Source organism: Phaseolus vulgaris, chromosome 3, assembly GCF_000499845.2.
Source record: "Phaseolus vulgaris cultivar G19833 chromosome 3, P. vulgaris v2.0, whole genome shotgun sequence".
Classification (NCBI taxonomy): Eukaryota; Viridiplantae; Streptophyta; class Magnoliopsida; order Fabales; family Fabaceae; genus Phaseolus; species Phaseolus vulgaris.
Genome location: NC_023757.2, coordinates 30,042,228 through 30,056,562, shown reverse-complemented (window position 1 = coordinate 30,056,562; position 14,335 = coordinate 30,042,228). Strand labels below are relative to the sequence as shown.

The 14,335-nt window shown below is 27.4% G+C and overlaps 1 protein-coding gene across 1 annotated transcript; it reads right to left on the bottom strand.

Moving 5' to 3' along the window:
* Positions 1 to 8,014: 8,014 nt before the first annotated feature.
* LOC137807045 (transcription initiation factor TFIID subunit 9-like) lies at positions 8,015 to 11,199 on the bottom strand. Its single transcript, XM_068607465.1, has 2 exons — positions 10,727 to 11,199; positions 8,015 to 8,579 (listed from the first exon to the last, which is right to left on the bottom strand). The coding sequence occupies exons 1-2, from the start codon at positions 10,988 to 10,990 to the stop codon at positions 8,310 to 8,312; spliced, it is 534 nt and encodes a 177-aa protein (XP_068463566.1). The 5' UTR covers positions 10,991 to 11,199; the 3' UTR covers positions 8,015 to 8,309.
* Positions 11,200 to 14,335: the final 3,136 nt, after the last annotated feature.

Below are 14,335 nucleotides of genomic sequence, written 5' to 3'. Positions count from 1 at the left end.
CTCTTTTACATAGTATATTATATATGGAAGGGTTTGTAATTTTTGGTAAAAAAGTTGCACTAGAGGATTTGTAACGTTTGCCAAAAAAAAGTTGCACAATTTGCAATTTTTGTTAGAAATATGGTATGTTGAGTAATATTAATTTTGTTAAGTATTTGTAGATGTAAGAGCCGAAATGTCCAACCACTTTAAATTTATTGTGTACTTTTATTTACTATGTGCTCTTATTTATGGGTGCGCTTCCATTATAAGAGTTGGGTTCTAACCAAGGAGAAAGAGGAACAATTTTACTTGAGGAGAGTCAACATTGTGTGTTACACCTTTGGAGAGAGGTTAGTTGTGATGGTTTTTTATTTGTGCAATGACTTCGTTGATGCATGTATGATGAGATTTGACATGGTCGGTGTAACAATGTTGATGGTGGATTTCACCTTGAGTATCATCAATTAGTAGCGATGATGACTTGAAAGTTGTCAATTGTGAGTTTGAGGTGCAAGATAATGAAGATTGATGATGAGGAAGGATTTTCGACTTCAATGAGTTTGTGCAAGTCACCAATGACAATATTAGATGTTCATTTCAGAAGATGAAGAAAAAAAAAATTGGTGTTGAAACTTTGTTATGGGATTACTCCCTTTATATATATGTGAGACTTTTGATGAAAGAATGATAAATTAATGAGTATTCACCAAAGTAGCAAGGTGAATATGTTAAGAAGAAAAAAAAGTAATAAATTACTATAAAAATAAAAAGATTTAAGTGTTGTCATCACATTTCAATAAGTATTTTAGGTAGTAGTTTTGCATCATGAGAATGTTTGCAATTTTTGGCAAAATAATTGCAAGAGAAAGTTTGTAATTTTTGGCAGAAAAATAGCACCAGAATGTTTGCACATTTTTAGAAAAATTGCATAAATAATAATATTTTTGTTGAGTAATTGTGGATGTAGGATTTGAGATATTGAACCATGTTAAATTTATTGTTTTCTTTCATTTAAATTTACACTCCTATATGTAAGCTTGCTTTGATATAAGAGATTATTTTTCTATTAGGGTGATTCCAACGTCATACACAGTTATAAATGTTTACTTTATACAAGTATAATTTATAATAAATAAATATTTTTGAACATGTACATTATATTACAATTTAAAATTAGTAAAGAGTACTTAAATAATAATACATGTACATTTATATTACAATAAATAATAGTTAGAATTGATTTATAAATAATAGTTAGGATTGATTTATAATGCTCATTTCCTTCTTCCGCACAACTCTAATTTTCATCTTCATTTACATGTGAGATTCATTAATTTATCAAGAAATATTAACTAAATTTTTTATATAAGTGAATTGAAAAAATAGTTCTTAAATCAGTTGTCGAAAATAATAAATACTATTGTTCTTAAAGGTAATCATACAATGCATAATATACTATTATTAAATTATTAAATGAATGTGTGAGGAAGAGAAAGGTATTTTCTTCTACCAAATATTGTAATTCCTCTTATAAGCATTATATATTTCGTTAAAGGTGATAAGAATGAATATGATGACTAGATAGGGGAAAGGTATTGAGGGAAAGCTGAATAGCTGGCATTGATGGAAGGATATACAAAATATATATGGGAGGATAATAAACCTAGATGGTTTAATTAATAAATTAATATGGTAACAATATATAATAAATTATTTTCTTAGTCTAAAATGCAAGAAGAAAAGAGTGTAAGAGATGGTGCAATCAGTGAGTGACAAGTGAGAGTGAAATTCCAAATTTGAAGTGGAGAAGGGAATTATTTGAATGAGATGAACAATTAGTGGGAATTCTGCAAAGAGATTTGGATAAAATAAAGATACAGAGGTAAATAATGAGTGGTGTTGGAAGGCTTAATAAAGTGAAATTTACTTTGTAAATTTTGCATATAATATATTCACAATATTAAGGTGAGAAGTCAATCAAATAGAATATATGTAGGACCTAAAACTGACTTTTTTTTCTTATGGAGGCTAATAATAGGTTAATTACAAGAGAACAGATGAAAAAGAGAAAGGGTGTGTACAATGATTTTAACCTTTGTTGTCTTTTTTTTTATCAAGACTTCGAAACTATAAAACCTCTTGATTTCACAATAAGAAAAACATAAAATATAAACAAATTTTAGATAAAAAAATAATTAGTTGTTATAATAATTAAATTAAAGATATTTTAAAATAAAAATAAATTAATTAATTTCTATTATTTTTAAATGATTTTTAAATTAGTATTTAATTAGCAACCAAAGTTTTAACTACCAATTATTTAGATTCTAGATTTGATAGCAAAAATTTTGGTTGCTAATTAGATACTAATTTAGAAACCATTTAACAATAATAGAAACTGATTTAGAAACCAAAAGAAAAAATAGTCTCTAAAATGATCTCTAATCTAGTCACTATAACAACTAATTATTTTTTGTCTCTAAAATTAGTTTCTATTTCATAATTTTGTTGAAGTGTTCTTTCAAATTGTGCATAAATAAATCCATGAAAACATGAGATTAGAAATATATTAGGTGCATGGAGGTAGCATGGAAATATATTAAGGAATTGAAGATGGAAAGTTTATTATAAACTCAATATTAAGTCTAATTCAATTTTATAAAATAAACTTATAAGGGGAGCATCCATTTATATATTATAAAATATTTTTATATATCTTCAACACACGTCCACTACATCAAGATTTTCCAACTCATACATGTGATTATATATTTGTGGGTGATCTAATAACAACTGATAGTGGGTGATTCGATAACAGTTCAATAGTGGATGGTTCGGTAGCGGTCAGTAGGTGATCAGATAAACCTAATAACTCTTATACAATTTTAAAAAATACATTCTAAGTCGAACTTAATAATATAAAATCGACACTTAATAATATAAAATCGACTCATAAAATAATATTTACATTCATTCCTATACTATAACTTTAAGACTTTTGGGTAATATCATACGTATTTTTTTTTTACTTTTTATTGGTTTTTTATGTTATAGTAGGGGTTTTGGTAAAATCTTTCTTGTATTTTTGTTCATTAAGCTTAAATATAATGTAACCATCTGCTATTTAATATGAGTTAAACATTATTGTTTACACATATATTATTCTAACCTTATTGCTAAAAAAAAATCTGTAAATATATGAAAAAACGGTAAGAAAAATTACAAAACACTATTTATAACTAAGAATACACTTTAATAAAAATAATACTTACAACGATTTAAACGATGGTTTTTAATTAGCAAAGCTTTTTATAAATTTATAAAAAAAATTGGATGTAATTTTGATTGTGAGGAAGTAGAATAAATAGTCATGTTTTGTCCCTTCTTCCTTTTCATTGACATTGATGAACAAAATCAATTGGAATTGTAACTGAGTTGGGTTTGTTTAATAAATTCAAATTCGTTAAGGTTAATGTCAACAAGAGACAAAACATTTGTGTTCTCCAAAAGGGTTTACAAATGCTTGTAAAAAGAATTTAAAACACAGTTGAAGAAAGTTTTGGTGTATTTTACATGACTTGGTTTGTTCCAATAATGTAGTCTAACAATTTATGAATGCAAGAATTTTTACTGCTTCAATACTAATTTGGGCAGAGATTGAAGTTGCTTACGTGTTACATATAATATGAATTAAGAAAATGCATTAAATTTGATAAGAAAAAAATATTATTTGAAATAGTTAATTAAATAAAATAGAAAAATGTTATTTTTGACAGTGCAATAAAAAGTACTTCCTCTTAACAACTATGACGTTACAAAGGTAATTTTATTTTTGTAAATAATTAAAATTTTGAAATTTATAAAGAAAATATTGGGAAATATAGAAGACGTATTTAAGTTTAAAGAATTTTTGACGAATTTGAATAGAAGAGTGTTTAAGATTCGACTTGAAGAGGACTTGATTTGTGGCTCAGTGGAAAAATCAGGAAGAGCGTGTTTGGCTCTTGGTTCAATCCAAACAAAAAAATAGCCTCATACCAAAGAATTGAAGGAGAGAAGAGTTCATGCAGAAATATCATGTGATGATCACGTACCACAGTCGAAATTCGCCCAGATCTAAAAAATTAAACGAGGAATGACTGAAATCACCACCATCACAAAAAAAAAAATATAAAAAAAATAAAGAAAAAAAACCAATAAAAATATTTTTTTTTTAAAAATTTATTCTTTACTACAACAAAATCATCAAATAAAAACTAATTTATAAAAAAAATTTAATTAATTATTATAATAATTAAATTAAAAATATTTTAAAAACTAAAAAAAAATTATTTATAAATTATTTTATATTATTGTTAAATAATTTTTAAGTTGGTATCTATATACCAATGTTTTTTCTATCAAATTTAAAATCTAATTAGATACTAATTTAGAAACTATTTAACAATAATAAAGATTAATTTAAAATTTAAATTTTTTTTAATCTTTAAATTTGTTTCAGTCACTTTATCAATTAATTATTTTTTATCTTTAAAATTAATATTTATTTTATGATTTTTTTATAGTGTATTTTTATTAAAATATCATCCCACATTTTAAAAAAAAAATAACCATGCCACATAGAGAGATAGTTGTTAACGCATGGGACTCAATCAAATTTTGGAATGAAAAATTGATGCACCGTCTTGTTTCTGCCATCAGCCAGCCTGTGCCTACCATTCACACTACTCACCCTATACTCTTATCATTTTTTTTTTATTTCTCTCCCTCTCTCTCTCTCTCTCTATATATATATATTCTACCACATTATATTATTTTAATATAATTTTTTCTCCAAAAAAAAAAAGATAGGATTGAAGATTGAGAAAAAAAACATTTAAGAAGTCTATAAAGTTGTATAATTTCTGTTTTTTCTTTCACTTTTTTGCCATTAAGAAGTTAAAATCTTTCATGATTTAAAAATCAACCACATTGAAATGTAATGTATGATCAATCTTGTGTTCCTTTGCAACAAATTCAAAGAAGGAGAAGTTTTCTCACTTTAGCTTAAGATTTAAGATAATGATTAGCACAACTTTGTTGAATTATATTTTGGTGATTTTTTTCATGAAATGATTTAGGTTTAATTAATTGTAACTATCTTATAAATTTAATTGTTTTTAGTTAAGTTTTTATCAAAAAATAATTTTTATTTTTGGTTCAATACGTTATCATTTAATTTTGTCGTTAATGGAATAATTTTGTTGTTAGTTTTATCTTTTTATCATGAACTGAGTTTTTTTTCTTCATTTTTAAAAAAAAATAGTTAACTGATAATTTTAAAAGAATTGAAGAGAAAATAAACAAACTGATCACTAAATTAGAAATGACGAGATACAAATAACCGTCCTCCTATAATGATATTGACAATAAAAAAAATAAAAAAGATAAAATATTTTAAAAAAATAAAAATATTTTAAATACTTGATAAAATATTTTTTTTTAATAAAGAAAACCTAAATTTTATGTTAGTAAATTAGAAATCATGATAACTATATAAATTTTAAAGTAATTATCATAACCGTTAAAAAAAGTACTCCTTCCATTTCACTTTCAATTGTTTTAGTTTTTTTAATAAATATTTAAATAATATAAAAAAAAATTGTTATTAGTTTCAAACTAGGTGAGAGAGAAAATGACTGGGTGCATTGGAAGCTAGAAACCAGTTAGGTGAGATAGCAACCGTTAGTATTTATATTCCAAAAACAATTTATTATTACATATGTGCTTGTAATTAGTGTCAATTTAATTCTGAAACAGTTATGAAGAATAATGAAATAGATAAGATTGGAGGGGCATTTATTAAAAAATATTTTCATTAATTAATTTATTGTTTATCTTAATGTATTAGAAAATGTTAAACAACAGATAAAATAAAATTATTCGATTATATGTGAGCTTGAGTTTTGAATGATCTCATCTTTTTTATTTAACATTTGTTTAAGAACATATTCATCAAAAATAAATTCTTATAAGAGTTGCTTAAATAATTATTAACTTAACAGAGAATCAATAATTCGTTTAACCTGTAATTCATAAAGTGTTTAATTGAATTGATTTAATTTCAACTTGGTAATTAATAATGTAAACTATTCTCTCCTTTTCAAATTAAGTAAGGTTTGTGATTTTTTACATGGATTAATAAATAATAAAAAGTAGATTAATTTGTTGAATTATTTTTTTTGGTTGTTAAAAAATGATGTCCAGTGCATATCAAAACCTTCATACCGATACTTTTTTTTAAGAAGAAATTGTAAGAAAAAAATAATATTTTAAAAATTAACACCTTACTTAATACGGAAATCAGTGAAGAACCAACATGAAAAGAGTGTTTAAAGATATTCTGAGTTGAAAAAATTACAATTAAATATTTTTATTTTTAATATTTTGCTTCTTGTATTTTTGTTATGTATTTGGAACTATTGCTCCAAATATTGCAAACTAAGGTTGAAACAAAGAGTGAACACAGAGGTATGCTTAAAATAATGGGCACACAGGTGATTGAAAGTAGTTATATTTTGTTAAACTTATTTTTTGAAAAAAAGAGTCATTTTCAGTTGTTTAAGAAAACTTTAATAAACGTGATTAAATATAAAAAATGTTTACCCACGAATTAAATGTGTCACAATACCAACACTCACACTCTTCTTCTTTAATGTGGTAAGTATTTTAGTACATTTCAATATTTTATTAAATAAATTAACTTAGTATTTTTATAATTTATTTAAGACTAAATATCTCTTATCAAGTTTTTTTCATCTTTTTTCTCCTCAATTTTTCAGTTGTCCTTTTGGGTATGTCCGTGAATGTGAGGTACCTGCAAAGACACTCTGACGCTCAAGTCAGTTGAAATGTATATTAATTATTTAATTAATGGTTGAATTAGTCATTACCTTTTACCATGAGATTCCCTGTTATTTATATTTTTCTATCAGACTTTGTGTTGTGTAAAGATTAACATAGGTCCAATGATCTCTTAATCATACTTCATCTCTTTTAATCAAGCTTAATTGATTTAATATGTGAATTAACGCGATACTTGTTTTGGCCGAAAGGTCGTGCTACCGCATAAGGTGATCAACTTTTTGACTTTTCAATTCTTTGGTAGAACACTTAGTTTATAAAATCACAATTTTCCTTAATTCATAAGCTTTGTTTATAATAATCTCAATTCATTTTATTTACGTATTATACATTAATTTTAGGTTTGAATAAAATGCAGTTTGAGAAAGTGTATTTTATTAAATATTTTTATAGAATTTCACCATACCACTTAATATTAGGGTTAACCATGTCTTAACAACATGCTTAGTAATTTTGATAAGGTGTGGTATAATTCTCACATTGCAACTTTGTCTACTTCTACCCAAAAAAATGGACACAGAAGGAAGACAACAAATTTATGCATATTTGCATGATACGAAACTATAGATTCCGTACTTGAATCCATCCATCATCAATAGATTAAATGGGTTAATATAAAAAGAAAGTGAGAGTACAATTAGCAATTTTCTTAAATATTTTTCATATATGATTTATTTTAAGAAATTTTTGGTTATTTTATAAATCTTACACTTAATATATATTTTCTATTTTATTATATTATCGAACACTTACAATCTTTTTAATTATTTTTTCAATTCCTATTTTATTTCTATTAATTCAAACAATCTTACATATCATTTATTTATATTATGTTCCTTTCTTTTTCACTCTTTTCATTTTTTTCTTAATCCAATAAAAAGCTTAAAGTTCTTCGGGCACAAGTGCTGGTTTGTAATTTGTTCTGATAAAAAAAGGGAAAGAACAAAGCACAATATAAACAGTGAGTACAGAAATTGGCAGCTACGCCTGTAATTGAATTTGCCTGTTGCCTACATATACAAGTCCAAGTAGTTTTAACAAATAGTTCTTTACCCAATCCAAATTGACCAATTGAAATTGAAATGCACTTACACTCAGCTCAAATTTTCTATATACAAACCCAACAGAATACACTGTAAACACCTCAACTCATAATTCCTGAAATTGAATGTCATTTCACAGTCTGCAAGCTTCAAACCAACCAAGACATCGTGTTCACAATACAAGGACTTTGAAACGAAGCATATACATATTCTAACTTGAGTGAGCCGTTTGGAAACCTTTTCTTTTAATTTAAATGTCAGAACCTAGTGAATGTTACACAATAAAACAAGCATGCTATCGTTTATATAGATCTAATACTGTTGTACAACAATTACACAAGAGCTAGAATAAAACATTAGTCACAGATGGAGGACTTCAAATTAATCCTTTTGGCGTTTGGGCAGGGGAAACGACACTCTCTGATGGGGATTCTGCTGCATCTCTACCCTCTCTTCCTGAGTGGGATTGGGAATGGTAGTTTCTTCATCCTCTGTTTCTTCTAAAGGTTCAACAGGCCTTTTGTTTCGAATTCCAAACTGGTAGTTAGGATTGATTAATGTGTCCTGGTCAGGTGGAAGTGGGATACCGGGTCCTGATATAGTCTTTGGCAATGGTATCTTGTTGCGGTTCTGAGCCAACTCCAGAAGCACCTGGTAAGTGATTATAAGAAACATTTTATTTTTCAAAGATGAGACAGAATGCTTTAGGGAAAAAAGTGTTGGAAATCCATATTGACTAAAGATATGATTAAATTATAATATATAATTGAATGTAAATTTCATCTTACAAGATAGTTTTATGAAGTTAAGTTAGACTTAAAATTCATTTTCTAAGAGCAAATGGTATTGGATCACCAAAGAGACAAAGATCCTTTCAAGCAAACAAATATTTCCAGAGTGCAGCTCATGATATGGTAATTAGTAACTAATAAAATCAATCTTAGCAAAATATTTATTGATAATTTAGAATGTAAGCGAAAATCTGGTCCTACCAAAAGGCTATCTCAGCCATAATTATCAAACAAACGAATATTAAAAATTAGAACAAGATTATTATCTGCAAGTTAGTAATAAAACTGCAATACAGAAAGGTGGGGGACCTCTCACAGAAGAGAAAAGAAGACAAGAATAATTTACATGAAATTTCTTACTTAATCCAGTTTGATCATTTAAAAACAAATTTATCAAAACTATATAGCACAGGAGCTTGTGCTATGGGTCTCAGATTGAAATTTATATAATTGTGCTAGTTTACAATTCAAGGCAAAGAAAGAACATCAACTCGCTTGAAAACTTGTTGCACAGACTTGGACAGACTTGAGTGGATACTAGATTCATTCATAGTTTCATGCAAACTTGGTCGGTCAAAGTCTAGAACAAACCAAATAATCTTCTCTAAAACATCAGCAAAACAACTGCATTTTAGGTGTTAGGTCCTTCTATTCTATCCAATATGCTGTACTACTGGTCATGCAAGTTTACTGGAGTACTCTGTTCATACTGCCAGTGCAGGTTTTGATTTGAAGACAGTGGATAAGATCTGCAGATTGTTCTTTCTTATAGTCTAGTCCTCCTGATACAAGAACAAAGGGAATGTTGATTGGAAATTTGCCGCCTTTTAAAATAAGGAGCTCAGAACTTCGTCAACGGAGTGGAATAAAGCTGGCTGCTATGAAGCAGCATGTCTGGGTTCTGGCTCAAGAGTCCTTCTATCCTGGTATGAATCTTACATACAATGCTTCTAAAAATTAAAAGCATTTTTTGTTGTATTAAACCACCAAATAATGGTAGCTAGATTTGTAGGAAACTTTTACAAGTTAGAGAGATGGCCACAAGATATACCATACATGATTCTTGGCAATGAAACCAAGTAGAGAGGCATGTATGGCAAGCGGATCATAGGGTTGTCTACTGTTCCCCAAAATGTAAAAGTTGTAGATTTGCTTTCTCCTTGCAGCTACAAATCAAGATCTAAAAAATCGGGGAGTGTATCAGAGCCATAAGGCCCTTACACAGTGATCAACAATACACGGTCATATGGGTGCCCAATTACTCAGTTTTCCATAAAAATATGCACCAGGACAGGAGGTAAATAAGACATAGATGTGTCAGGACAGGACGCCTATGTTGCGAACATGGGTAGTTCTGCGAGCTTTGTGTCTCAATCCTCCTCTCTTGCTCCATAAATTCTTTACTCTGGTGCATCGAACCATATGTCGAATAACAAAAATCCCCTTTCTCACATTCGTAACAAGCTTGATGCAAGTAATCCATAAGCTCCAGTTTAAAGGGGAAGTGATAAATAGAACATGCAGCACTTGTAGTTATTAGTTTTAGCACATGTATTACGAATACGATTGGATTACAAATTAGCCTATGTTAAGGATATCATTGAACACGTACTGTTCTCAATATGAATATAAATGTGTGTGGTCAACATTTGACACACAATTATCAAGCCTAGTACATAAAAAGAAATTTAATCTTTGCAAGTAACAGAACCCAACTATTTTTCAAGTCCTGTGGCGGACTTAGCTTGAGTTGCGACACAGACATTTAAACTTCACACAAACAAGGCAACCTCTCTCACACTACCTTAACTCTTGCAAACTCCAGCATATTGCTTCAAACTATCAGCACACCCAATTAAGCCAACAAAATTAACACCCTTAAGTTTTAACCACAAACAACAAATAAAGAATCCATGCGTTTTCTCTCATAAATTTTATAATCAGCATAAATTCACACGAAACACGGTTGAACAATTGGAAAGGCGAATTATTAATTACTGTTATTACCTCACGAGGCGGTGGTTGCGAGAAGCTGAAGTTAACCTTGGATTGAATCGCAAGCTTGACATCGTCACAATCGATTGCGGATTTTCCCGCATGCTCTGAATAGACTTGTGCGTCGGTTAAAACATCGACGACGTATCGATACCACAGTTCAAGAAACTTGTGAATGACGCGAGGCTCGTACCCCTCCACACCCATTGACTTCAACAAAGACTTCACAATCTTTGCATCCCTTGGCATTCCCGACTCTTCGTCCTTGTCACCCATGCCTCTCCACTGCTCCGCCGGAAGAAAAAATTAATTCAAACCCACGGTGGCCGAAGTCGCCGTGGACGGTGTCGGACAGACGCTGGTGATTCGAATAGAAAGACTTAGGAGGAAAAGCTAGGGCACAAAAGCTCTTCCTTTTGCCTTGGGCTTTGTTATTCGCACTCCCCAGTTTTATCTTTCTGTCTTCAATTATTTTAAGCAAGTTTAGATGTTGTCACTATTTAAGCAAAATTTTATAATACGAGAGGAGGTTGTCACACACTACCCATGCTGTACTTAATTTATTTGTATTTCTTTTATTTTCATTAAATTTTGTAAATAAGGTTAATAACTTTAGAATAAAATATTAACTGATTTACTTAACTTTTGTACGGGATTCATTTATTTTAAATATTTTAATTGTTGAATATAAATGATAAATTAGAAGAAAGTATAAAATAAATCAAACTAAGACATTTAAATATATAGAATTTGAGTAATTCTCATTTTAAATTGTCTTATTTTTAAATACATTCTTTGGATAAATAAATTTAGTGAGTTTTTTTTAAATGGATAAAGTATTTTAATTACCACCAATTTTTTAAAATAATATTCAAATTTTAAATAATTATTAAAAAATTCAAAAATATTAATATTGATAATCTTTTGTAACAGTTTTTTATGTTTTTTTTGTCAATTTTTTTCGAAATCTTTTCCATTTTATATTTGGAAATTTTTTCTCAATTTATATTAAAATATAATATTTTAAAGTTATAAAATATTATACTAGATTAGATCCAAGTAAGATAATACTGGATCATGTTCATGCAAGGTCAGGTCAAGTTAGTTCGTATTAGAGTCAAGTCAATTCTCAAGTCTAGGTTAAGTCAATTCATATCCAATTAGGTTAAATCAAGTAAGTAATAATACAGTTCAAGCCTAGTCAACAACCCGAGTCTAAGAAAAGCCAAGTCGGGATGAGATCACATTTAATCAAGTAGGGATAAACCCATGTCAAGTCAAGTTCGATTAAGTTAGGTCAAGTCAGATCCAAGTCAGGTTGGGTCCAGATGCGATAGAGGCAAAACAAATTAGATTTGACCATGTTGATTTAAGTATGTGTTAGGTCAATACATATGTCAAACTAAGTTAGGTCGCTCCAACGTCAGGTTGAGTCAAGTTGACCCGATTCGAACTGAATCACGGGCCTAACTTGACTCAAACTACAAAGACAAAAAATCTAAATTTGAGAATATGAAAATTTTTAAATTCTTCCTTTTTTTTAAGTAAATTTTAAAATTCTTTAACTTTAAATAATCTAAGTTAATAAAATTTTATAATTTCAATGTCTTTCAAATTCTTTATCAAAAAAAATATTTTTGTTAAATATTTCAAATTTTCTAAAAAATAAATACCATCTTTAAATGTTGTTTATCCAAACACAAGAGTATTTTACCATTAAACTTTTATGTGTTTTTCGAATGTCATACTTACTTTTTCTTTTTATGAATATTACTATCTAAAATTTAGAATTATATATATATATATATATATATATTATTTTTTACTATTAATTTTGCAATTTTATATTTTTTTACTATTTAATTTTCAATTTTATCGGAATTTTGATTACTGAAACTTCAATTTCACAAATTTTAACATTGGATTTTTAATTTTATGACTATACCACTGAACTTTCAATTATGTGAATTTCAAAATTACAGATATTTACTTCTTTTTTTTATTAGATGTCAATTTACTAATAATAGAATAATATAACCAGTAATAACATCGTTTTGTACTTGAGTGTAGATTTGAGGTGAAAGGCTATTTACTTGGAAAATATTAAAGATATAAGAGTAAATATCAAACACAAATTTGTGTGCATAAATTGTTATAATAATAATTTAAAATATTTGGATGATATCGTATGATAATTTTTAATACTTTCCAATTGATCACAAAATATTTTTTCTTTATTTTTTATAATTATTAGATGATAAAATAATTTTAAAATTATTAATTGAGAGAAATTAAATAAAATATTTATAGTCATTTTAGACCAAAATAATATTGAAAAAAACTAAATTATTTTACAAATATTAAGAAGTATTTTCACAATTTTTACTTTTATATGATCTTAAAGTAATTATTTTCACATAATATCTAATTAAGTAATAGTCATGATAATTATTTATGATTTTTATTGAATTTATTATTTTAATTTTTTCTTTTTTCTTAAATTTTCTATGATTTTCTGAAAAATATATTAGTAATTCTATTATTACTACTTTAAATCAACTCGGAAAAAGTATTAAAAATATAAGATAGATAAGATTTTAATTATGAACATGACATCTTAAGATTTTAAACTATTTTGATACAAATAAATTAAAAAGTTAGTTTAATATTGAGAAATATGAGTGTTAATATATTTTCTACTCAATACAGCATGAAATATTTTTACTTTTGTTTATCACATCATCGCACTTTTATATTTTTCATCTTATTGGTTGATAATGTGATTACACAATTAGTAAATTAACATTTAGATGACGAAAATATAAAATGCTTATAATTTTGAAAGTAAAATTCATAAATTTGAATTTGAATGTTCAATGATAAAATTTACAAAGTTAAAAGCTTAGTTACAAAATTTATAAAATTGGAAATTCAATGGTAAATATATACAAAGTTACAAAGTTCAAATAAGATGAAAATATAACTTTGAAAAAAAAAAACATGTTTAAAATTAGAAAAGATATAAATTTTCTAGTGGTAATTCCAAAAGATGTATATTAAGAACATAAAATGGGTAATTTTCTTCCATATATTTATTTCATATGCAGAGTAAATACCTTTAAATCACTTTATAGTTGGTTAGTGTCCTATTCAGAATTAGTCGACCGAGTGGCTGACAAGACGAAAGGTCACACGACCTCTCGATCAAGGTCACAAAGCAGAAATCTTGTGGATTAATTAGACTAATCTAAATTAGGGGTTACAAAATATCATTAAGAACTTATTGGGCCTGGGCTAACGTCATTAAGAAGGAAAATCCAATAGAAAACTATAAATAGGCGAAGACCCTTGTAGTAAAAGGTAATGACTATTCTAACTTTAAACCTTAATAAACACATCAACACCTGAGCTGACTTGAACGTTGAAGTATCTTTACAGGTACCCCACCCTACAAACTTGACAAACGGATAGCGAGAGAAGATAGAAGACCAAAGATACTTGATAGGTGATATTCGATCTCTTATATTATAAGACTAGATAGTGTTTAATTAGTTTAGGACATTTCACTCTTAAATTACCTTATGTTAACGGATTTTCTTAGGCTATAGGACTGATTTTAAG